At 43.3% G+C, this 23,832-nt stretch overlaps 1 protein-coding gene across 2 annotated transcripts in view; it reads right to left on the bottom strand.

Moving 5' to 3' along the window:
• Positions 1 to 11,220, bottom strand: part of LDLRAD3 (low density lipoprotein receptor class A domain containing 3) — a 105,273-nt gene extending 94,053 nt beyond the window's left edge. Inside the window, exon 1 of one of the 2 annotated variants that reach the window (XM_066187854.1) lies at positions 11,157 to 11,220. Coding sequence is in view for 1 of the 2 variants with exons in the window: in XM_066187853.1 (XP_066043950.1) it covers positions 11,157 to 11,190 (34 nt within the window). In the remaining variant the exon portion in view is untranslated. The remainder of the gene's footprint in view (positions 1 to 11,156) is intronic. The other variant, XM_066187853.1, reaches the window with a different exon arrangement.
• Positions 11,221 to 23,832: the final 12,612 nt, after the last annotated feature.

Raw genomic sequence — 23,832 nt, 5'->3', positions numbered from 1 at the left:
GGGAGGCTCAGGTTGGATATTAGAAAAATTTTTTTCACTGAAAGGCTGAGCACTGGAACGGGATGCCCAGGGAGATGGTGGAGTCACCATCCCTAGAAGTATTCAAGAAGCAACTGGATAGGACAGTGCTACAGTTAAGTTGACGTGGTGGTGTTTGGTCAAAGGCTGGACTCGATCTTGGAAGGCTTTCCCAACCCTGATGAGTGTATGATTGTATGTAGGCTTAATTTTAACAGGATCTAAACGGGCCTTACAGAGGTCTCATCAATACGGGCCCAAAGGAAGTTACACTGATTGCTTCTTCAACTGGAAAGTTTGCTCATAATAGAGATCTGCCTAATTTTGCAACTACTGATGAGAAAACGAAGTACCAACACTGCAGGGAAAAATTAGCTAAACTATGCTTTACAGGCTGAACAGTTTCCCCATAAGACTACTCACAAGGAGCAGTGGCAGTCAGCAGGTCAGCAACTCTGGATTCAACCTCAGTTAGGACACAAATATCCTGCCAATGATCAGCACTGTTTCTTGTGTTTCCAGATTTTATTTGACTCAGCTAATTGGCCATTAAGCTCCAATGAGGTGGACATTTATCTACAGATAACACAAGGAAATTGGAAAGTAAGCAGCCTGAGGCTACCCTGAAGACTGTTAACCAAATAGCAAGGCAGAGCTCAATTAAAACAATTCATCAGAAAACCTATATAGTCCATTGGCAGATTTTCAAGAATCCCATTAGAAATTTTAAGGATATTCAATCTGATTAGACACTGAAATCTATCTCATGTAGAAGTCATTAATAAGTAAAGAGCCTTTAACTTTGAAGGCCTGAACATTATCAAAGCCACAGCAGAAAGAGACACTGGGCCTTTCCTCTGTAACTAACATGCACAATTTTGCATAACAATGGCAAACCCTTCCTATATTATATTGAAAAACATGAGACTGATGAAAAGGTACAGCCGTGCAAAGCAATGTCATCGAGTACCCACCATTTTGGGTGGACTCTGTTGATGTAACTAGGAGATACACACTCTTACATGCTACCTCGAAAGAGCCTACATCCAGGACTTCTGAATCAGGAGTATTCCATGAAATGTCTAATACTTCAGCTGTTGAAATGGGCTTGCATTTCAATCACTTGAAATTGCAATGCAAATAGGAAATTACACTGCAAAACATTTTGTCTCTCATTTTACCAAAACCTGAAGAAGAAAAATGGCTATTGTGCTCTTAACCTAAATGGACATATAATTCAAGTGCAAAATAAGGTCATTGAAATTATTCTGGACTCGTCTTTTGAAAAGAAAGGTTGCAATGAAAAACATTTTAAAAATATGATGCTATCAGTAATCCCTATGAGGAAAAAAAAAATGACAACTATTCCAAACCTGAAATTTAGAAGCTCACATTCCTCATGGAACATTTTCAGGGTACAACTGGTACTGCCAACTTGTATTGTTTATAAATGCTCTTAGGAACTCTATTACCAATGTCCTTTTTATCTTCCAGGTACTCTGTTAATTTTCTAGACAGATCACTTAGATCTTTGGACAGAAGTACTTTCCTGATTTGTATGCTGCACATGATAACTCCATTTTCAGAGGAGATAAAAAGAACAGGTTCCTGAAATTTAAATACTGCTTGCCAATAACAGAGGGAAGCCCTCAATCTGACTGCAAAAGCACAACTGCTTGTGGTTTGATTAAGAATGCGTAAACTGAAATATCACAGGGATTCACTTTTCTCTTACCTTCAGACTTGCTGATGTTCAAAGTCAGTATATTCACAAGACTGAAAATGCCTAAAAAGAGTCGGTAGATCTCACCTTCTAAGAAAGGGTTACCAAACACTTCTTAGAGAATGTAAATCAGAATTCTAACAGGACTCGATACAATAAAGAGCAAGTTTAACATCTGGAACCCCGGTTACACAGTAAAATGAATGATCTGTTCATTTAAAAGTTAGCATTTTTCTGCGTTGGTTTTTTTTTTTTTTTTTTTCACAAGTCTACCTGTGACTCCATTCATGCTTTCATTTCACTTACAATCAGGTTCTGAAATTCAGCCATATGGATTGTTTTCCTCCCTCTCCACCTTCTTTTTACCTTTCAAAAACTTGCTGAAAGGAAAAAGAAGCCTTTTTTGAGTTTGAAAGACAGTAATCACCATAAACACTGTAGTTCTTCCTTTGTCAATTCTGAATTATGCCTACTTAGTTTAATGACTTGGTCTTTTAAAAGTGATTGAGCAGTAAGTTCTTCCAGACTCAAGGATTTCACAAGTGGAGTCTGCTTTCTGCTGGACCGAGCAGACCTTAATCTCAGCATCTGTACTGTTCCTTTCCAGTTACCCAAACAAGCAAAGATGTTTGGATTTTACATGATGCCAAGGCCTGTAGAAGACACCTTTCTTACTGTTGAGCAGATCACGGAAGATTTAGTTTGGCACCTTCAAGATCACCCATCCAAGATCAGCATCAGAGACCCAAATTCCTCTGGTGGACAGCCATCCTCCTCAAGACAAAAGCACACGCACTTCAGGTTCCAGATAACACTATTTTCAGTTTAGGAGTGTGCAATTCCACCCAGCTTTTAAGACTTGACAGTTTTGGGCCTAGCCGCAAGAGCAACTCATGCCATTGGCAGGAGGCTGGCTAACAAGTTAGGACTTACTTGGCCCTTGAAACTCATTGATTGCAGGGTGTTTACTTTGAAGGTCACACGTGCTGACTCCACCAATTTATGTTTATGAAGAACTGATGTGCTTTGGCAGGTGAAGTAACTGTACATATTTAACTATCTAACTAGTCTATGACTGCACATATTTAACAATGCATTCACTAACAATTTAGCCACGTACAGATCACGCCTTGCATTGTGTCAAGTAAATATTACCTGTCCTTCGTAAATGATCCCTGAGAAACAGCTCATTTGCTTAAGATGCACAATTCACTTATAAATTGTATACCACAAACCAAGTAAGATCAAGTCCCATGTAGTCTGCTCTTACTAAACTCCATCTTCCAAACTCAGCCGCAGTGAAATCCCACATAGCCGAAAGCTGAGCCTTAGAGCACAGCATAGCTAAGCAATGGATAGGGCAGACAGGGAGAAGAAAAGCAAGCACAGCACCAGTGGCAGAGTGATGCAGAACACTTGCAGTAGGTAGAGGCAAGGGAAAAATGACAATTCCTAACTGCAGGTTTGGCATAGATATAATAAGTATACATAACAGCATCTTTCTTTTTAAGTACAGAGGCATGATGAGGAAATCCATGGCTAGCTCTATGCATCAATGGGTACAATTTCGTGAGGTCATGAGGCACAAAGCAAAAAAAGAGAAAAGAATACTGAGAGGAGGAAGGAAGTGACACAAATCATCTATGAAAAGAAGCATGTAAAGACTAACTCATCAGCATGCAGCTTCTCAACAAGAGAACAAGGATGCAGGCAAAGAAAGAAAAAGAAAGGCATTTGACAAGGGATTCACAATCTGCGAAATAATGGCTATCTTTAGCTGCAAAATTTTAGCTCAGCTTATACAAAGAGCAGCAGAAACATGTAATAGCCCTTAATGTAACAACTTCTTGCATCGGGAGACAGCAGCAGAACACCAGCCCTGAGACTGAATTAGCGGCCTCGAAACCCAAAAGTGCAAGCTCAAGTATTACCTTGTGTAGCCATGTGAGCAATGACTGCATTCCCTTGACAAGTAGCACTCTTTGGCAGGTTCAACACGGGCCTGAACCAGGGGTTACCTGTGCAGAGCACCCCAGACAAGCAACAGTACTTCAAGGTGCCAACCCTTGCCCTGCCTTACAAAAAGGAAAGTGCAACTTGACAAATACATGGCTTCTCACAAGTATATCAATTTGTGTGTCTCTGTCATGCTTCACGTCTTTGTACACCTAACACTCCTGTGCTTGAGGAATCTTAATGCTTTTATGCTAACAACAACAAAAGGAAAGTAAAGAAATGGGAGTACTTGACTAAAAATTATCATATCAAGAAAAATCTACTTACCTCACATCAAATCCATACCAGGCAAGGCAGCGCATCTCTTGAAGGCAAAAAACACTATTTTGAACTGTAAAAACATGCCTGATATTTGTGGTACATAGCTCTTGACTAAAACTAGGGTAGCACTAACAGCATCAGAGAAAGATGGGAAGAGAGCTGGTGTCCAAAAAAACAAAGGAATGTTTAAACAGGTAGAAGGGGAGGGAGTACAATGAGGAAAGAATTCTATCTTGCCCAAAGTCATACTGCTGATCAGTAACACAACCTGGAGTAGATCCTGCAGCACTAAGACCCTGAACAGCTTTGCACAGAAGAATACAAGTTTTCAGCTGACACAGATACATATGGGTGGCAACGGTGATCTGTCTGGAACTAAAAGCATCATCTGACTCATTAACAATTGAAGTGATAAATTCATCCAAAATACATAAAGCAAGAGAAATTACTCCAAGGAATGAAGGAATCAAAGTGATACTTAGTAGCCAGAATTCACGTCTTAATTTTTAATGGAACCACAACCTACTTGCTGCAGTAACATTATTATATTTTATCAAAATGGAGATAAATCCTCACAGGAAAGTGTTACTTGAAATTGAACTTTTCATCCAACAGACCCAACAGTTTCAAAATAGACCAGCATAGGCTACCTCATGTGATGTAACCGGTTTCCATCTAAAATTTTCAGTAAGAGAACCCTGAACCAGGAATCTCCCCCATCACATTCCCTACGAGCCATCTGGAATCTGTCTAAGCAGATGAAAGACAACAACACTACACCAGAGACCTCTAGCAAGGTGTGGCACTTAGGGATTTCTCCTTTAATTTAAAAGGAAAAAGCTAATCGGAATCCCTACTAAAGAACAAAAATAGCACTAAAACCTGAAAAAATGTATTTTTATCCCTCTTGAAACAAGCTATTCCATAACACAACAGCACACTTCAACCATATTCAACCTATACACTTCCCAATCTTTAATAAATTAAGTCTCATAAGCTCCTTGAGAGACACCAAAGCCATTTTAAAATGGAAATCTTACGGCTAAGAGGACATAGTATCAGGACCTCAGAGTTCATTAGCTCCCGATCCTAAATGCCAATCCCAGATTTTAGCAGAGTTTCACAGCCACATCACCTTCCATTCATTACCCCGCTCCCTGTTCTCTCTGACATGTGACACAGCAACTTACTCAACCATTTACACATTGACAAGGAGCAGCTTTGTTGGATATGTTTTAATTGTGACAAGTTCAACACATTTCTCACACTAACAGGAGCTACCTATTATTTCTCTCCAACTTCCAAAGAGTACATACTTCTATAAGCTGCAACTAAAGTAAGGATGTGATTCCACAAGTTCCTTTGCAACCACGAAGTGGCTAAGTGAGGATCTGCATGAGCAGCTGAGAACAAGAACAAGGAGAGACCAATGGCTCCATTTAGAAATCCCACTGCCTCAGCATTTCCCATGTGTAAATTAAAACACACACACACACACCAAGCCACCTACTATTACACCATCTTCTCCCCTAAAAGGATTTTTCTGTCCTGAGAGACAGCACTACATGCGACGTGAGATTGGCCTAAAATGCCTTTCAGTCTGACAGGTTCACTAGCACAAGAGGTTGCATGAAAGAAATTAAACATCAGATCAAGTTACTGCAACTTACAAGATTCTACATGTCAAATAAGCAAGTATCTGGACATGCACACAGTCCATGCAAATGCAAAACCCATTGATCATATAAATCAAAAGTTTCACTATCAGAAATAACTAATTTACAAAAACGCTCTCTGCCATGGTGCTTTGTTTGCTTGTTTATCTTAATCTATTTGTTTAATGTCCAATCTTTGTTGTCAGGGTTTTTTTTTTTCTTAATATATATGAGCTCCTCCTCAAAAATTCTGTAGCAGTCAGTAAATGTATGATAAACTGATTATCCTAATGGCTGACTATACAATTACATCCAGCCATGATCTATTTACGTTTCAAGCAAAGGGCAAGCTGTCATTCTATGTTTCACTTGAGAGCTACCTTAAAATGCATAATTAAAACTGTTTTCACTTGAAATATTCCGTTCTGCATCTTAGACATAGCCCATTATGACATCCTGCCAGAGCAAAAGAGTTGTCTTAATACTTGAAAAGAAAAAAAAAACGCCAAAACCCCACTATTGAGACCCAAGATGTTTTCCTTCCTCATCTTCAAAACCTGCTTGCTGATAATGAAGCTGTTTACAAATTCAGACCCTGAAAATGCCAGTTGAAATAGTTATCACAGAGTGCCCTGCACCAAAGGCAGAACACCCACAGCACCAGTCTGCAGCAGGCAGGACAACTGAACAGCCTACAAGGCTTTCTAGCAATTCATAAAACTCATCAGCTTCCACAACAGGCAAGACACTGAAATGGAGGGCACTGCTACCATCACAGCGGATCTCACACTACAGACTTTTCAGGCCTACTCCATTATTGCATTTCTACTCATACGGACAGAATAACCACAGAACAGGATATATGGCAGACACTACTCTGGCAAAATGTACCAGTTTGGAAAAATAAATTAACATTTAAAAAACATAAATAACACCAACAAAAACCAAAACAAATTTTTTCTCCAAGTGACAAATTAATTTTTAATTAGGCCTTCCCACACTGCCCTGAAACACGGAGATGCTTGAATCTCAGCTCAATTCATCACTGCTACCTAAAAAATCAACACATCCCTGTTACAGTCTACCAGATTTACAGCAAAGGGAACCATTTTATTCCTCACCCAGGAGATAATCAGAGCACAAATGAAAGCAGGATGCAGGTTCCTGTTGTCACAATAATATAGTATCACCAGGAAACTTTTTCCTCTAAAGAGGTGTGGAGCTTGCTGGTCTTGGTATATCAGGCACTACAGACTGACTGCATGTTTGCAACAATTTATTTCACATTTGTATGAAAGGTGCATTTTTACTACCTATTTTCTTTGTAACAATCTCCACTTCCTATCACAACATGTGACTGCCACATGGCAGTCATTCTTCCACCCTCTCAACCTTGCAACTGCAGACTCTTTGCAGCTATTATCCCAAGTGAGACAGGATGGCTGGAAGCTCCTGGACCCTGCAACTATCCACAATCAGTGAGTAAGAGAAAACTGTTTAAATCTAGCCAAAGAAACACCCCCCACCCCCCAAATTATCCTCTGCTTATTTCAGTCCCTGAACAAAAAAATGTACTTGCAAAAGTAAAGTCTGACAACAGCCTCAAACATCAAATGTCCAATAACCAGAAACTGATTCAAGACAACTTGTGCATGGGCACAGGCTCCTGTGAGAAATCCCACATTCTCCTCAGCACGGCTGTGGAGCTTTGCATCAAAGTGAGTACTCCTGGCTGCTCTCATTATGACCACTGGCAGACTCGTCGTCAGCAAATACCCAGTGCTTGTTACTTATTACTACCCCAAGCTGAAGTTTCTTGACTTGCCAACTACAGGAATCCTTCTCCATCTCTCTCCATCTCTCCCACACTGATGTGCTACGCAAACCCACAGCTGGCTTGTGTACCAAGAAAGACAAACACTGGTTACGAAGCACTAGACTCAGTCTAAGAGTTTTTAAGAGGACTGGCTGAAAAAATACAGAACAGAGCTACTGAATACACAATACAGACGTGAGTCCTCAAGTAGAGAGTGGTTTTCTTCTCTCTCTGCTTATCCAACAGTCGAGACCACTACTCAGCAGTGCTGATTATTCCTGCCATGCAGTACGTAAGGTTTTCAGTGAAGAAATTCTACTGTTAGCAATACCTCTGAATGTCAGTACAAATGAAGACCCATGTAAGGAAATAATGGCTATTTCCTTAACACCATGTGGAAGTGTTAAGTTAACAGATACTACACAATGGAGACTAATGTTGTAATGTGACCCTTCAAATAGCTCTTACCCCTGCTTGATTTTAGGGATGTTCTGGTTTTTTGCAAGCTTTTGAGGTGAAATTGCAAAATGTAATGACAGCACTGTGTGGCCCCTCCTGTTTATGCTGTTTGTGGAATGGGCCCCGATTCTAACAATGTTAGACCAAAAGACTGGAGGGAATAAGACACAGAAGCCTCCCCTTAATACAGAGCAAACTGAGTATATTTTAAGAGGCATAATATCTACATTATATATTTGACTTTGGCATCAGAAAGGCCCTTATACTGAACTGTGGCACCTGGGGATGATACTCAGAAATACCAGCTGTACATTGCATTTTGATTCTCCAGTCATCTGAAGATTAATATTTTAAAACCTTCTTCAGTTAAAACAGAAAGGTCTGTAACTGTCAGAAAAAGCAATGTCCCTTTTTCGCTCACTTTGCAATCATATTTCTAAAAAAAGTTAATTTACCTGAGTGTTTGTGACTCCTGCAATCATTTCTCTCCCTAATGGCTGATATACAGATTGAAGAAAAAAAAAAATACATAAATCTGTGTATGTTCAAAACATATTCAGTAGATTTAGGTTTCTTTGAATATAAAAAAAAAAAAAAAAAGCCTTGAAAAGAGAGTACAGTGGCAGTCAGGTTTACAGAACTCATTTTTCTGTTAGGGACTGTTTACATTCTATTGGTTTTTCAGCTATAGTGTACTTGCAATTCTCTGAAACAATCTTTTCCAAAACCCACTGTAACTGTGTGTAGATCAGCTTGCATTACTTCATACAAGCAGTAGAAGAAGATAAACATAGATGTCTGTTTTCTAACTAACAGACCTTCTTCTATATTAACTTAACCCGATAATGTTGTTACAGTCTGAGCTGGAAATGGGAATCCTTGCAGGACCTAACCTACATCCAGGAACTCCTGGGCTGACACTGAGCCAAAGTAAAGTGCTGGAAACTGGGTCACACTATGACATGTACAGGGCAGCAGGAGGGGATCCGAGCTGAGCCTGACCTGCTTATACTGGCAAGAGCACGAGAGATGAAAGAAACTGGGTGTGCATGGTGTTGGAGCTGCCCAAGAGCTTGATGAGACTTGAAATGAGGTGGGGACTAGAAAAAGAAAGGAAGGTAGTCAGGAAGCTCCTGTGCAGGGAACAGAGGCTGAAACTTCAGATCAATAGTCTCTTTCTGATCAATTACCACTCAGTTACCAACTGAAATTAACCAGCCTGGTGTAAACAGCCTGTTTGAACTCGAGTTCAAACTCGAGTATCAGAACGAAGTAAAACCTTCCCCATGCAGATGAGCTCCTTCAGGATGAAAAGCACTATTTAATACGACTATAATATTATGAATAAGGACAAAAATAAAAGATCAACTTCGCCTTCCAACTATTCACTGCCAATTCAAGTCAACAGTTACTTCTGCACACTAGCAGAACAGCTGTTTATAGACAGGGACACTATACGTTGTTTATCTTCTTTTAACTGAAATTCATCCCTAGGGTTTCAAGGTTTCCCATTTGTACCCAAAAAAGATTCATTAGGAAGAGAAGTTTTTATATTTTGCATCAGGAGTTACCAGAAGTAAAATTCAAAACAGAGTGAAGGCCAGGCAGAGACAAACTTATGCTCCCTGTGGGAAGCTTACAGGGGTGCCAAAATATACAGAGGAAACAACATCTAAGAAACAAATCCCTGAAGACCCCCTACTTTATTTTTCAAAAGAAAAACAGAACACATGAAAAAAAAAGTTTCAGAAATTTCTTTGAATCCGCCCCAAAGTAAGCCAGAGCCTATGGCTGAGTAACTGCAAGAATGTTGTGCAAGCATGGCAGTCAGCAGTCAAAAAGCTGAAGTACCAACTTCCACACAAGAAACAGGTCTTGGTCACTGCCCCCAAGCCAAGGCGGAGCAGGAACATGGGGTGTGGGGGGCTGGGAAACCTTCAGATGTAAAGATCAGTATCTTATGGATGAGAACCTTCCGTGTTAATCTAAGGGTTGTACTACAAGCAAATATATTCAACACATGGAAACATGTAACTTGCTGTGAATAATTAGATGAAATTTTGGCAGCAGCAGAATGGAAATTAATAAGGAAGAAGGCAACACAATCCAGATAAACAAACCGGAGCTTCGTCTGAAGCCTCCCAAAAATGGAATGGCGGAAATAGTTTTGCAAAGACACCTAAACCTCCACAGACTTATGAATGTTGCATTCAAAGTTTGCAGTTGTGTAATTTCAAAACAGTGCAAGTCCTGTAACTCTTATCCTCCTTCCTACCCGTCTACACCAAACCCCAACTTTTACCGCGGAAGCCGTGAAACTTACAAGTTCTTCATGACAACAAATACTCTTAAAAGAGAAGAAAGGAAAATAATTTGAGCTTGATAATCTGAGTTTTACACACTGTGTGTCATCACTTCATCGCCAAGGCGTGATTCGGAAACACACACAGCAGCATGCAGCCAGGCTACTTACACTGTCTGGAAAAGCGCCCGCTAAGATCATGTTGCAGAAATAATTCACACCTGCAGCAAAGCTGCACAAAACATCATCTACTCGCCAATTTTGACAGGCATGTGCCGACCGTGGCGGGAAGAAAGAGTTTCTGTACAGATGAATATGAAGAATAAGGATGAAATCCCCTTTCCGCACCCCAAGTACAGCCAGGCACGACCCGAGCGCTTCCCTTGGCCATGGCCCCCCGCGGGCCCACCGGCGGAGGGTCGCCCGCACCCGCCACGGCCTCCCTCGCCCCGAGGCGACCTGGCAAAGGAGAAGGGGGCCCGCCCCGGGATGTACCAGCGGAGCCGCGGCCCCTTCGGCCCGGCGGCGACTTCGACGCCCGGTTCGGCCCAAAGCCGCCCGACCCCACCGCCGGCCCGGCCCCGCTGCCCGCTCCACGCTCCTCGCCCCACGCCAGCCCCGCTCCCCGCGGCTGGCGCCGGGACCACCCCGAGCACGCCCCGAGGGGCGGAGGGGCCGAGACGCACACGCCGCGCCCCCGCCGTGGGCATCCCGGCCCGGCCCGCCCGGGGAGGGGAGAGCGGCGAGAGCAGCCCGGGGAGGGGCGGCCGGCGGCGCCCCCGGCCCGCCACGAGCCGCCCGGGGAGGCGGGGGTGGCGGGGAGGCCCCGGCGCCCTCCCCCGCCGAGCGGAGCCGCCCCCTCGCTCCCGGGCAGCGCCCCGGGGCACCGCCCCCGCCCGCACTCACCCGCCGAGCCCAGCAGCAGCCACAGCAGCCACATGGCCCCGCGCCGGCCGCCCCGCAAACTTCGGGGCTGCTCCGCCAGTCCGGCCCGACGGAGCCTGCGGCGGGGAGCGGCGGCGCGGGGGCCGGCCCGGGGGAGGGCCCGGGGGAGGCGCCGCCGCCGCCCCGCCCCGCTGGGCGGTCGGGCCCGCCCGCGGCTGCCGCCGCCCCGGCCCGCGCGGCTCCGGGGCCGCCTCATCTCCCTCTTCTCTGCTGCCCATCAGTCACCTCCGGCCAGTTTGGACGGCCGGGTTACGGTGGCATTAGCGTGTCTTACAACAAACTCTCCGCTTGCCGTGCAGCGGCGGACAGGAACACTTAAGGAACACCTGGAAGAGTTTGGGTCAGAGCTGCGCCCCTGCGGACACGCCCGGGCATAAATGCTCGCTAAACGCCTTCTGCAATGACAAAGGTGTCTGTTGCTTTCAAAAAGCCTCCCCTTACATCTTCTGATGCATGCTTCTCTAAACTTCATTCCGTAACTAGAAGACGAGGTATTTCCATAGCCAGTCAGTCAGAATCAATTACATTGGAAAAGACCTCTGAGATCATCAAGTCCAACTTATGACCAAACACCGCCTTGTGAACTAGACCTTGGCACTGAGTGCCAAGTCTTTTCAGAAAAGTCTTTTAAGAAAAGACATTCAGTCTTTTCTTAAACGTTTCCAGGGACAGTGACTCCACCACTTCCCTGGGCAGTCCGTTCCAATATCTAATCATCCTTTCTGTTAAGAAATTCCTCCTAATATCCAATCTAAACCGCCCCTGGCTCCGTTTATAACTATGTCCTCTCATCCTGTTACTGGTTGCCTGGGAGAAGAGGCCAAGCCCTACCTGGTTACAGCCTCCTTTCAGGCAGTTGTAGAGAGTGGTAAGTTCTCCCTTGACCTTCCTTTTCCCCAGGCTAAACAATCCCAGCTCTCTCAGCCACTCCACACAGGACTTGCGCTCCAAACCCTTCCCCAGCTCTGTTGCCCGTCTCTGGACACACTCCAGCACCTCAATGTCCTTCCTGAATTGAGAGGGCCAGAAGTGGACACGGTGCTCAAAGTTTGGCCTCACCACTGCCCCATACAGAAGGAAGTGCCATACAGAAGAAGGAAAATCAGAGCCAGCCTGTGGGGCTTACTATCCTAGTAAAGCTCTGAAACACAGCATTTGGGAAATTTATACTGCATTTTCAATCTAGGCGCCCAATCCTGACCCTATTTGGCTTCAGTGGGAGCAGGAGGGGGGCCTTGTGCTCAGCTAATCTGAACAATAATAGTGTTTCAAGCAGAATTCTTACAATTCCTGTTTAACATACTCAGAGGAGCTTGTGGAGATTTACTGATAGCGATTTCACAGCATTTGGAAAGATGAATTTAATTTTTTAATTTAAAATAAGGCTTTTATTTGAATACTTAGATGTCGCTCCTGTTAGTTTTTCAGTGGTATTTTAACCACTGATAGCTAATTCCCACATAAAGGTCATCTTGGGAACTAGTTTCCAGGAGGGTGTCTGAGAAGGAGGAGTGGTTTCTGACTCCTGAGGGATGTGGCTGTGGGAATTTCCTCTGCCTGCCAGGACACTGATCTCTGGCTGCTGCCCTTCCTTCCCGGGTGTGACACTGCAGTGTGACCATCTCACCACCTGGAGGGCTCCAGCCAGCTCACCCTGACTACATGCAGCAAGTGGGGTTCAGAGGCAAAGCAAGGTGGATGGGAGCCTCCTTAGCATTTACCAAAAAGCACGATCTTCTAGTTTGCTGACAGATTAAGTGGGAAGCTCTTCATCTGTAAAAGCATTTTGTACACCTCAGTTTCTCAGCCAGACAGAATAAAAGGTCCAGTGTAGTTCCTCATTGCCTTTCAGATGTTGGACTACATCCCTGTTAACACAAAGATGTAAGGAGAACAAAGACAGGCAGAGAAACCTCAGTAACTTCATCAGGGAAGATGGACCACACAACACTGGCTGCTCCCAAGCACATCAGAGAAAACTGATTAAACCTTGGTAGCTGGTGTGAAGTCTGCCAAGAAACTGTCTCCCAGATGCCTTACAAACTAAACGTGATTATTATCTATGGTATAGGACACATGAAGGGATGCAATGGGAACAGCATTTTGGGAAACTTCAAGATGCAATGTTTAGGACAAAGAACACAGGAAGGGAGAAGGAAATCTGTGAGGGGGATTGAGGAGGGGAAAATGTGGGAAAATAAAGGGAAAAGGGAATGAAAGGGGCTGGCCAGATCTAACTGTGCCCTGTGTTTGGTCACCACAGCCTATCCTACATTCTAATTAAATCCTGTTTCTAGCTATCTTACATGTTCAGAGCATTATCACTTCTGAGGGGATATGAGGGGATATAATCTAAACTAGATTAGCCAACAAACAGTCTGAGTACCTGTAAGTGAATAGGACCACAGGCCTCAGGTCAACAATACACACTCTGATTCTCTTTATTCTCACATGAACTGCCTTCTCCCCTCTCACCAGGGGAGATATCTGGGTTTGTCCCTCAAAGCAAGATGTGATCCCAGCTCTGCTGCAGACTTTGTGTGGTCTCAAGCAAGTCAGTCTTGCCAACCCATGCTTTGCCTCTCGATGAAACTACCAGCCATCTACACCACAAAGATGAAGGATAAATAAATAATTTCAGGTTGCTCAGAATGTGGCTAGATTCTGAATGGCTACCAGTAATGCAGGGTACCAGCCTGTAATCAGGACAAACAGGGAATATACTCTGAAAAAGAGATTAGCTTCATAGTAAATTATGCTGAAGTAATGACAAGTTGTCATGGGATCCATTACGAGAAAGCCAATCTTTTAGCTTTGTGCACTGTGGTTAAAGGCTAGAAAGCGAAATTTTCTTCAGACAAGCTTGTCACAGAAGACTCATTGGTATTCCTACAAGATCACAGAATTACAGAATCACAACATAGGTAATGTTCAAAAGGACCACTGGTGGGACCATATGGTCCAAATTCTCTGCTCAAACAGGATTTCCCTAGAACACATCACTTGGGGTTGTGTCCAGACAGCTTTTGAATATCTGTCATGAGAGAGACTGCATAACTCTGGGAAATCTGTTCCAGTACTCAGACACCCACACAGTAAAATTCTTCCATATATTCAGGTGGATCTTGCATGAGATTCTGCCTGCTGCTTCTCGTCCCAGTGCTTGAAGCCAGCAAGAAGAGCCTGGCTCCATCCTCTTGGCAACTCCCTTCAGACACACAAGTACAGATACATTGATGAAATACCCTCTCAACCTCCTCCAGGCTGAACAGGCCCAGTTTCCTTCTCCAACCCTTGTAAGAGGGATGCTGCTGTCCCCAGATGATCCTTGTAGCTTTCCATGGCCTCTTGTACTGCAGAGCCCAGACTGGACCCAGTGCTCCAAATGGCAGCAGCAAACCTAAGTATACAATTGTTCTTTTTTAGGTGTTGCAGGCTATGGAGTGTCTCCAACTGACACTGGCAGACCTGCCAGCTCTTATTTAGGGAGACAAATGATTATTCTTGGGTACATTGCAGAGGATCTGCATCCCCAAGAGAACCTAGGAAGTACCAATGCTCAGCATGCTATAAGATGAAGCTTACATTTTTCATTTGTTGTTTCTAATCAGCTCAGTATACAACTCACATTTAATTTCACAATAACTCTTATAAGGTAAAGGTTGATTTTTTAGGGGCTTGATGTTGGTTTGAGGCAAAAAAGCAAAATGAAATAATGTCTCTAGGTACAATCTAAATTTGCTGACTTCAACCTGTAAATAGTACTCTGAACAAAATTAATACTAGTAATTTATATGTGTCATGCCTAGTGGCAGGATTGATAATGATGAAAAGTCAGGACTGTTGTCATTAAGGATAAAAATTTCTAGGAATATATTGCAATATTTTGCATGTGACAGAACTGCCACTTAGCAAGTGTGAGAGTTTGGAGCTGTGGTTAGCAACAGCTTTTTGAAAGATTCAATATAATAATAATCAAAGTTTTAACACACTGCAGCAAAATGATAAATGTAGATCCAAATATATTTATGAACTTGTTATCAGCATTAACATCTATCAAGTTAAACAGGTATATTAGCATATCAGCCTATATCCATCCATCCATTCGAATTCATCTTCATTAGGGCTTTGTAATGTTCTGATCTCTAGTTCTCCTGGCTGTTGAAGCAATATTCTCTCTGCAAAACAGAACTGGAGATCAGTTTTTAAAGGAGGAGTCATACCAGGCATTCAGATTCCCTGAAATTACTCATTTGCTTCTCTCATCTTGACATGTGAAGGGCTATTACTCTGTGCATTCATGTGGTCCGCATCACTATGCCAGTTGAAAACATAAGGAACAAATCAAAAGCAAGGGACAATTCTCAGACACATGCAATTACATTGGCATCCTTCTCAAAGAAAGCAAATTGAACTGGGATGGAGCTCAAAGAGTGAGTGACAGAAGCCTCTCCTGCCCCCTTCACACCATGGGCTCCAGAGCCTGCAGTGACAGGAAGCACCTGGGCAAACTGGGGCTGTGTGGGGCTTGGCCACACCCAAACTTTGTCTGTGGTCAAACCAAGACATGTATTTATCAATGTGGAGATCAGTTAGGGAGTTCTATAGTTACTGTTCTCTAGCTACAAAGCCAGACAGCGTCCTTGTTTACAAGCTCCTCACCCCCTACCTCTCACCCACTCAGGTCACAGTTTTACTACACTTGATCTTCTGAGTGCTTGTGTTTTCTGGAAGGTCTCATTAAAAGTCCTTTGCATTTGAGGGGGAAATGAGTGGGTTTAATTCAAAATGTGTTTTATTCATTACCTAATATCATTATTTTCAGACTATGATTTGGAAAGAAGTAATCATAGAAAGCATGTAGAACAGCAAGATGATTATGCTGTTCTCAAGTCTTCCAATCGCCTTTTGGACAATCAGCATATCAATACTTTCCACTGAAGTAATGGGCAGTGTGAGAAATTTCCAGGCTCCTTCCAGAATCTAAAGTAGATGAAGACAAGTAAACAGAGGGGATTATTTGGCAGTAATGTAGCTAATCACTAAATGAATGCCCGGATCAATACATATCCCCTAGCAGGACCACAACATTTTAGCTCCAGCTGTCCCTTAAAGAGAATCTAACAAATATTGAAAGACAAATTGATTTGTATAGATAAGGAAAATTTGCTGTAATTTGCAGCAAAATGACCTAAAACTACATTATGCATATAAATCCCCTGCTAACATAAAATGTTACACCTCCCATGGTGTCTATGTCACCTGAAGGTCTGAAAATTTAACTCCTGCCTATGGTTTAATGTCTATTTTAGAAGTAGAGTGCCTCTCTTTTGCTCCAGGTCATAAAATCACATCATGAAAGCTGCCTTTTAAGTGCATATGTGGGAATCTTCTTCTAAGTATTTTCACAAAATATTTGGTGCTATCTCACACTGATGCCTTTGTATACAGGGTAGAGGAAATGTAACCAGAAACAGACAAGTAATTAAAAACACAAGGTGGGAGGCAATGGAGTAGCCAGGATCCTAAAAACTTCATAGGGAAATAAGCCCTAAGCTAAAACTGAATTTTCTGAGTGCCAGATCTTAAATTAATTCTTTTGGAATTGAACCCTGAGGTTCTAAATCAGACTCCTTTAAAATGGTCTTGACCACAAAATTACTTTGTGATTAGGTAAGAGGTGAAGGAAGGAACGCATCTTATCTCTTCGAAGTTCTCCTGAAATACAAGGCAACAAGATGTCAGAAGAAGATAACCTACATGGTGTTTGCAGTTCCTAACTGGGATCCTGGCTGGTGTTTGAAAAACTGTGAATTAAGTAATTTTGTGTTTGCTAACAAGGGTAAATTGAATGGGTTTTTTACATTAAAATGTGTGTTTAAAATGTTTTATTTTTAAATGATAATCTGGAATTTGGAGTTTGTCCAAAATTCAGTCTTTTCAATGGCTAATGTTCCTCAAGCTGCTCACAGATAAAGTCCTCTTAAGCACTTCTAGGGTTCATCTGCCTTTTTAAATGTCTGCTTCAGGATGACCTAAATCCCCAGAAATGCCTAGTTCTCTCAATTAAATGTGAAAGAAGCCCACAGTGTCTGGCTCCAGTAGAAACAACTACGCTGGAAATGTCTGGAGCTTATACAAAGGCAGAACCAACACTCTGTGAACTGCAGCCCTCCTGGGGCAAGAGGGGGCGCTTAAACTGGGGCTCAGATCCCTTCTCCCACATCTGAGGTACAACCATCAGCAGTGAGTACAGCAAGAAGTTTGCACCCTGGGAAGCACAGGAGGCTCAGCAGAAATTTGTGACCCACACAGGAAATTGTCCAGGTTTCTCTAATTTTCTGAAGTATGAAAAACTCAATGGTTACTGCAAGAACCCCTTAATGAAGTATAATTTTGGGTGCATTCCATTTTTGGGAAAAAGGATGACTTCAGTATCTGCAGCACTCTCAGTGTGGTGGTTCTAGCAACCCTGATTTGAGGAAAGTGCTTCTTGCATTTCCTTGCCACAGCTTCTGAACACTTGGATGCTTCCTAACGGAGAAATGTAATGGCTAAATTGTGTTTAATAGATAATATCACAACACAAAGTCTGATGCAGAGACCAGAAATACTGCATCTCTGTTTCCTAGAGAGGAACTTTTAGAGGGAGAGGAGCAACAACTGAATGAATGTGTCCCAGCAGCTCAGTCGTCTCAGCTTTACTGCACACAGTATAGACACAGGTACGGTATGGATTTAGATGTGTTGTGGTTTTACCTCAGCCAGCAGCTCAGCCTCACACAGCCACTCACTCACTCACTCTCCCATGGAAAAAGTGAGAAAATCTGTGGTTTGAGATAAAGTTCTGTATGTAAAGCAAAAGCCAAGCATACAAGCAAAGCGAAACAAGGAACTCTTCCTTCTACTTCCCCAGCTTTGTGTGTGCTGAGTGTGAGGTCCTGTGATCTGGAACATCCCTGTGGTCAGCTGGGGTCAGCTGTTCCGGATGTGTCCCCTCAAGGCTTTTTGTGCACCCCCAGACTCCTCACTGGTAGAGTGCCCGAGGAGCAGAAAAGGCTTGGGCTCCCTGTAAACACTGCTCAGCAGCAAGGAAAACATCCCTGTGTTGTCAACACTGTTTCCACCACAAATCCAAACATAGCCCCATGCTAGCTACTCTGAAGAAAATTAACTCTATCCCAGCCAAACCCAGGACAATAAGGGGTATGATTCTGTGATATTTTTATTATTGACTCCTCGTTTGCGACCAGTGCAGGGTGTTGGATGGGAATAAGACCCCAAGTTGTAATGGGGAGTTGCTCTTATTTTACACAAGAGAGCAATGGCATATTGAAACACTCACTTTGATGGCTTCCCTTGTCTGCAGGGAGTGCTCAGTAAAAGCTTTCTGCTACGTCTGGATCGACATAACTGGGATTGTTGGTCCCACATGAATTGAGCCAGGAAGTACTGCGGTACAGAGATGGTCCAGATAGGAAAACAAATGTCAGTGACAGACAAGATCTAATTTCAGCATTAGGCTAACGATGTGACTGATGCTGAGCCAGTAGGAAATTATTATGGCCTAGATTAGATTATGCATGCAATGTCAGAAGGGCCCTTCTCTACCCCTGCATGCATCCCTGCCCTTCCTCACAACTCTATGGAGAGCGGTCGGCCCCTTGCCTCTCTTCCATCACACTCTTGTTAATACAGGTGGGGTAGAAAGCTGTATAAGCAATTACAAACTCCATCATAATGCTCTATCACCCACCTTCCCTTACCCTCTTCTGAAATCTCATTAAAGAAAGAAAAAAAAAGAAAAAGAAAACCTGTCTGGATGGAAATCCAAAGTGACCTCTCTTATGCATCCACTGGTATTTGTTTCACCTGCCAGAAGCACAAAAGACTTTTCAGGTCCAGAAGCTGCTTGCAATGTCAGCAGGGCCAAGAATAAAATGGATAACTTTGCCACAGAACAGGAATTTGAGCCCTAGTAACTCCAGTCTCACCTGAAACTCTCCAGCCAGCAATTCCCACTGGCACAGCATTGGCCAGCAGGACTCCCCCAGCAAAAAACCCTCTCCTCTCTTTCTCTGTCCAACAAAAAGAACAGGTTTGAGTTACAGTAAAGGATAGTTATGTTTATGAAATGTGCTTTCCAGCCTCATGGATGAGGAGAGAAGCCATCTTTTCTCATAGTCCAGCCAGAATTAACAGAACACTGTGCAAAGCCACACATCCACACGTGGTAGCATGAAACTCATGTTATACAGGAGGATGACAAAATATCCAGTAAAGGACTATCTATCCAGCTGACTTCAAGAGCAATGGACAGATTTCAAGGAAATAGGGAAATACCACAGAATCACTGTCAGGGAAGCTGTTTCTATCATGTAGGCTTTCCATCAAAGCTCAACACAAAAGTCTGGAAGAAAGGTACCAGTCTAACAGGAGGTGTAGGAGAGGGTATAGCAGAATACAGGAGTGATCCCTGTTTCTCCACATGTGGCTGCATAACAACAGGGGTTGTGCAGAAAGGGAAGAAACTGTAGGGGAGAAGGTTTGGGTTCCCCCACTCAGCAGCACATACTCAGATATCTGAGAACCTCCGTGCCTGGACCCACATAATTCTGAATCAGCTCTGCTGACCCAAGTGTCTCATAGGTGTGCATCAGACTTAAACTGAAAACAAAGTTTTCACTGGCTTGAAATTTTGTATGAAAGCACTGCAAATCTGGATCTGAAAACAAAATGAGCCAAAGTCAAATATGTTCCTTTTTTAGAAGCTGGTGTTAATGCCCATGAAATAGCTGCATTACTCTTTGTGTTAGACTTACAGTTTTGCATGAGATGTTGCACAAATCCTTAGCATGGGCTCATCCTGCATTTAGATGGCCAGTAGGGTGATTCATTTATTTGGAGGCAGTTGAGTGTTTATTTATTCAGTGCATTGTTAGAAGCCCTTTAAGGTTGACTAGAGCACTGTACAGGCATTCCTTTGGGTTAGCTTATAAAAATTTAGTGATATACACAGGGAGTGCTTCCCTGAGCTTGCAGACATTAGCAGAAGTCAGGCCTGAGCAGAATTGTTTGAAATGCTGGTGTCTGAACTAGCTGGGATGGCATGAAAGTGGGATTTGTCTTTATTAACCCTCTTTTCAAAACTTTATTTTTAGTCAATCAATTGTTTCCAAGTTTGACCTTCTTCATGGCTAGATTGTGACTCACACTGAGATTTAGCAAGAGAGATTAAGCTGGACTGAAACAAGCTGAGAGATGTCATTTAAAAGATAGCTGTCCATACTCTAATTTCTCCATGGGAAAAAAAAAACAAACAAACAAAAAAAAAGAAGCTCCAGCTTGGAAGCAGATAAGTGTATGTTTTTTTTTTCTATCCAGTAACTGAAGGTTGTAAAGCACAGAAAATGGATAAGTAAAGAAAAATTAATCAGGAGAATCTTATGGCAAGCAGAGTTGGAGACTCTAAAAGAGCAACAACCCAAGCAGTATAAGTATTTCTTCAAGGCTGATACAGATCATAGCAATGGCATGAGCCTCGCATGGCAAATTTCCTGTCTCCATCACTAAGACAAGAGGACACGATTTTTTTCTGTTCTGTACAGAGGAAGGAGTTAAGGAATTGATACCACATCAGGTCTGTTAAGATACTTCAAAGCAAATGGTAAGTAAGCAGGAAGCCCAGTGCCCAGCAACAGGAATGCTAAGAAACCGCTATTAATATCAGGCAATCTAACATCTTCAGGTCAAGACAACTTCTGTCTGGCATGTTATTACAGATTTTGCATCAATCCTGTCCCAAATAAAAGATAAAGAGTTAGAGTCTGCCCTGTTGTTCTGAAGCTGGAGGTAGAGTTCCCAGATCATCCATGTCAGAGATGTATGGCCTAAATGCCAAGCAAAGACTTACCAAAGGCACTTAAGAGCTTCCAAAAAATCCTTTCAGGAAAGAGATACTCTCAAAAGATTGCAAAATGACATATAAAAAATTCTTTCTTGCAGCATGTAGCATTGAAACAAACTTCTTGCCCTTAACTCTTACCTCTTCCAGCTCCTTTTTGGCAGTGATATCGAGGCATTCTTCATGGCCTCTGTGATTCCTGTTTAACAGCGTATCTTCATGAGTGTCATTGTAGGGAATCACTGAGGACTATCCCTATGGGAAACATCAGAGACATGCAAGAGCAGGCACCTGGAAAAAGAAAGGGAGAGGTTTTAAAAATAGACAATAAATCTTTGAATTTAACCTCCATTCAGAAGACAGAATGGGGACTTACACCAGGAATGGAAAAACAATTTCACACTGTAAAACTAGCCCAGAAAGTTTTTGCCTTGGCAGAGTACTGGTGTGCTGGCATCCATTTCCAGTGTGAGTTGTATGAGCTGACTAAGAGGATATCCTATTCCATCTACATTCCCTTTTGGGAGCCAACAGAGTTTCATTGTGGTTGTTTCTCTGCTAGTCTTTACCTGTTTGGATGAGTTTCCCAAGGTGCTGCCCCTGTACTCAGCCCAAGGAAGATACCACCTATGACTGACCTCTGTCCAAGGCTGCTAAAAAACGTTCTTGCAAGTGTGGTACAGCATCTGGCTTCTTAGGTGATGAGACAATCTCCCTCGTTTTGGGGAGGCAGATATTGGCCTTCCTGCTGCACTCAGGCAGCGTTCAGCATGAGGTCTCAGGTGGCCAAAGCCTACCAGCATGGCAGAGACCAGTTCCTTCTCCAGGGAACGAGAAGGGGACCACAGGACACAGGCTCTGGAGGCTCTGGGAAGCCCCCAGGCTCTAGTTTTTCTAGCCTGAGCTAAGTACCTGTCAGGGCTTCTTCCCCTACAGTGTTTCCAGAGAAGCTTAGATTGGTACCTGGTGTTAGCTTGCCAGGGCTTCATGCCCCACCAGGGGACCTTCAGGTCGGGCTGGATTTCACAGATTAGAGGCTCCATCCAGGTCTCCCGGGCCGCCCCATCCATGCTGTGGTTGGCAGTGCACAGCACCCTGGCACATGTCAGCTGCATGTGGTACTGAACTTATACATTAAAAATGCCATAAGTATGGGGTGGCTGCTGCCAAGCAAAACAACCTTGTGGCCTGCTGCCTGCTCCCTGCACTTCCAGAGCCTGCTAATAATGTGTCATGGGAGCAATGAAGCGCCCCTGTCCATGGCTGGGCCATCTGAGGCTTTATCTTCTGAGGCAGCATTCCCTGGGAGAGGGGAAGGGTGCAAGGAGGGGAAGCAGGGGCTGGGGTGGCCCCCCCAGGTCCTGCTGGGCCCCCATGGCACTGTCACCCTGGGCAGCGGCAGGAAGGAGAAGCTGGCAGCAGGCACCAGACCTGCCTGCACTTTGTCTCAGAGGACTTAATGCCCTTAGTCTTCTTCTCCACCTGATGTGTATACATACAAAGCACTGCCAGCCCTCCTCTAACAGTCATTATATTTATTATTATAGGCATTTATCTCAGGCACCCAGGACCTAGACACTGTAATTAGAGAGCAGTTAAGGTCAGACAAGTGATAAGTTTACAGTAATCTCTGACTCAGCTTACATGCCTTGTTCATCTTCACTCAAAACCATTCAGTTTGCTGACACTCATATAATTTTCTGCTAGGTAATCCTGAACATGTGAGTGTTTGGCCCTGAAATCTTTCACAAAATGACCAAAGTTGAAGAGTTACTGTCTTCCCAGACAGCATTTCCCTGGCCTGCCAGCATCGAGTTCTCCCATGTGTGTTTTGTCATCTCCCGTGATGTCCTGTGCCTGCATGCACATGGATTAGCAAAAATAAATGGTCATGGCAGGGAGGAAAATACTTTCCTTGATTTCATATATCATCCATGGTAATTATTTTTTTTTCAACTTATTCCTTCTCTTTGTATTTCCTTCATTTTTTTTTCTCTATCAGCCTTTTCCAGTAAACAAGAGAGCTTGCAAGGTTAGCTGAGAGTTTTATTCTTTACTATTTGAAGGGCACATCAGCACTTTAACTTACTGGACATGTGGCATCTGTAGCTGCTCAGAGCACTGCATCGACAGCACCAACAGCAGGCAACCCAGTGTGCTCTTCAGCAAAGGCACTGCCCTCCAGTGCCCAGGGGAGATAGTCCAAAACATTATGCAGAGGATCAGGACTGTAAAAGTCGTTTTTCCCTTAAAATATGCAAGGCTTCAAGTAAGGGAAATTATCCTTTTGGTGAAGAAAGCCTACCCCCTAGATGCAACTCAAGCCATTAGGAAACCTAATACAAAGTACTTGGATTATTAAATGACTTGGATTATTACATGACTAATATTTTCAGTTTTAAACTATCTGGCCAAAAACTACCCAAAAACATGTTAAAATATAGTTTGAATACCAAACATATTCCTAGAGCTGTGTTTGCTTTTTGTCTCTCTCCCGTTGCACTGACCCACTTTTCTCTCATCTGCTAAATTAATTACCAGCCTGTTGCATCAGGTATGATGTACCAAACCCACCCCTGGTCTGCAGATGTGCTTCTGGGAGATGAGCTGGGCCTTGCAGAGATCTACAGGAAACCACCATGAAAAAGTCGCCGTGTCCTCAGTGAACTACATGTGTTTGGAGAGGACGTCCCTCCAGCCAGAGGAGAGCAATCATAACAGCTAAATCACGGG

The sequence above is a fragment of the Chamaea fasciata genome, unplaced genomic scaffold, assembly GCF_029207755.1.
Source record: "Chamaea fasciata isolate MVZ Bird 193981 ecotype frontalis unplaced genomic scaffold, bChaFas1.0.hap1 SCAF_7, whole genome shotgun sequence".
Lineage (NCBI taxonomy): Eukaryota > Metazoa > Chordata > Aves > Passeriformes > Sylviidae > Chamaea > Chamaea fasciata.
This window is presented reverse-complemented; position numbering and strand designations above follow the sequence as displayed.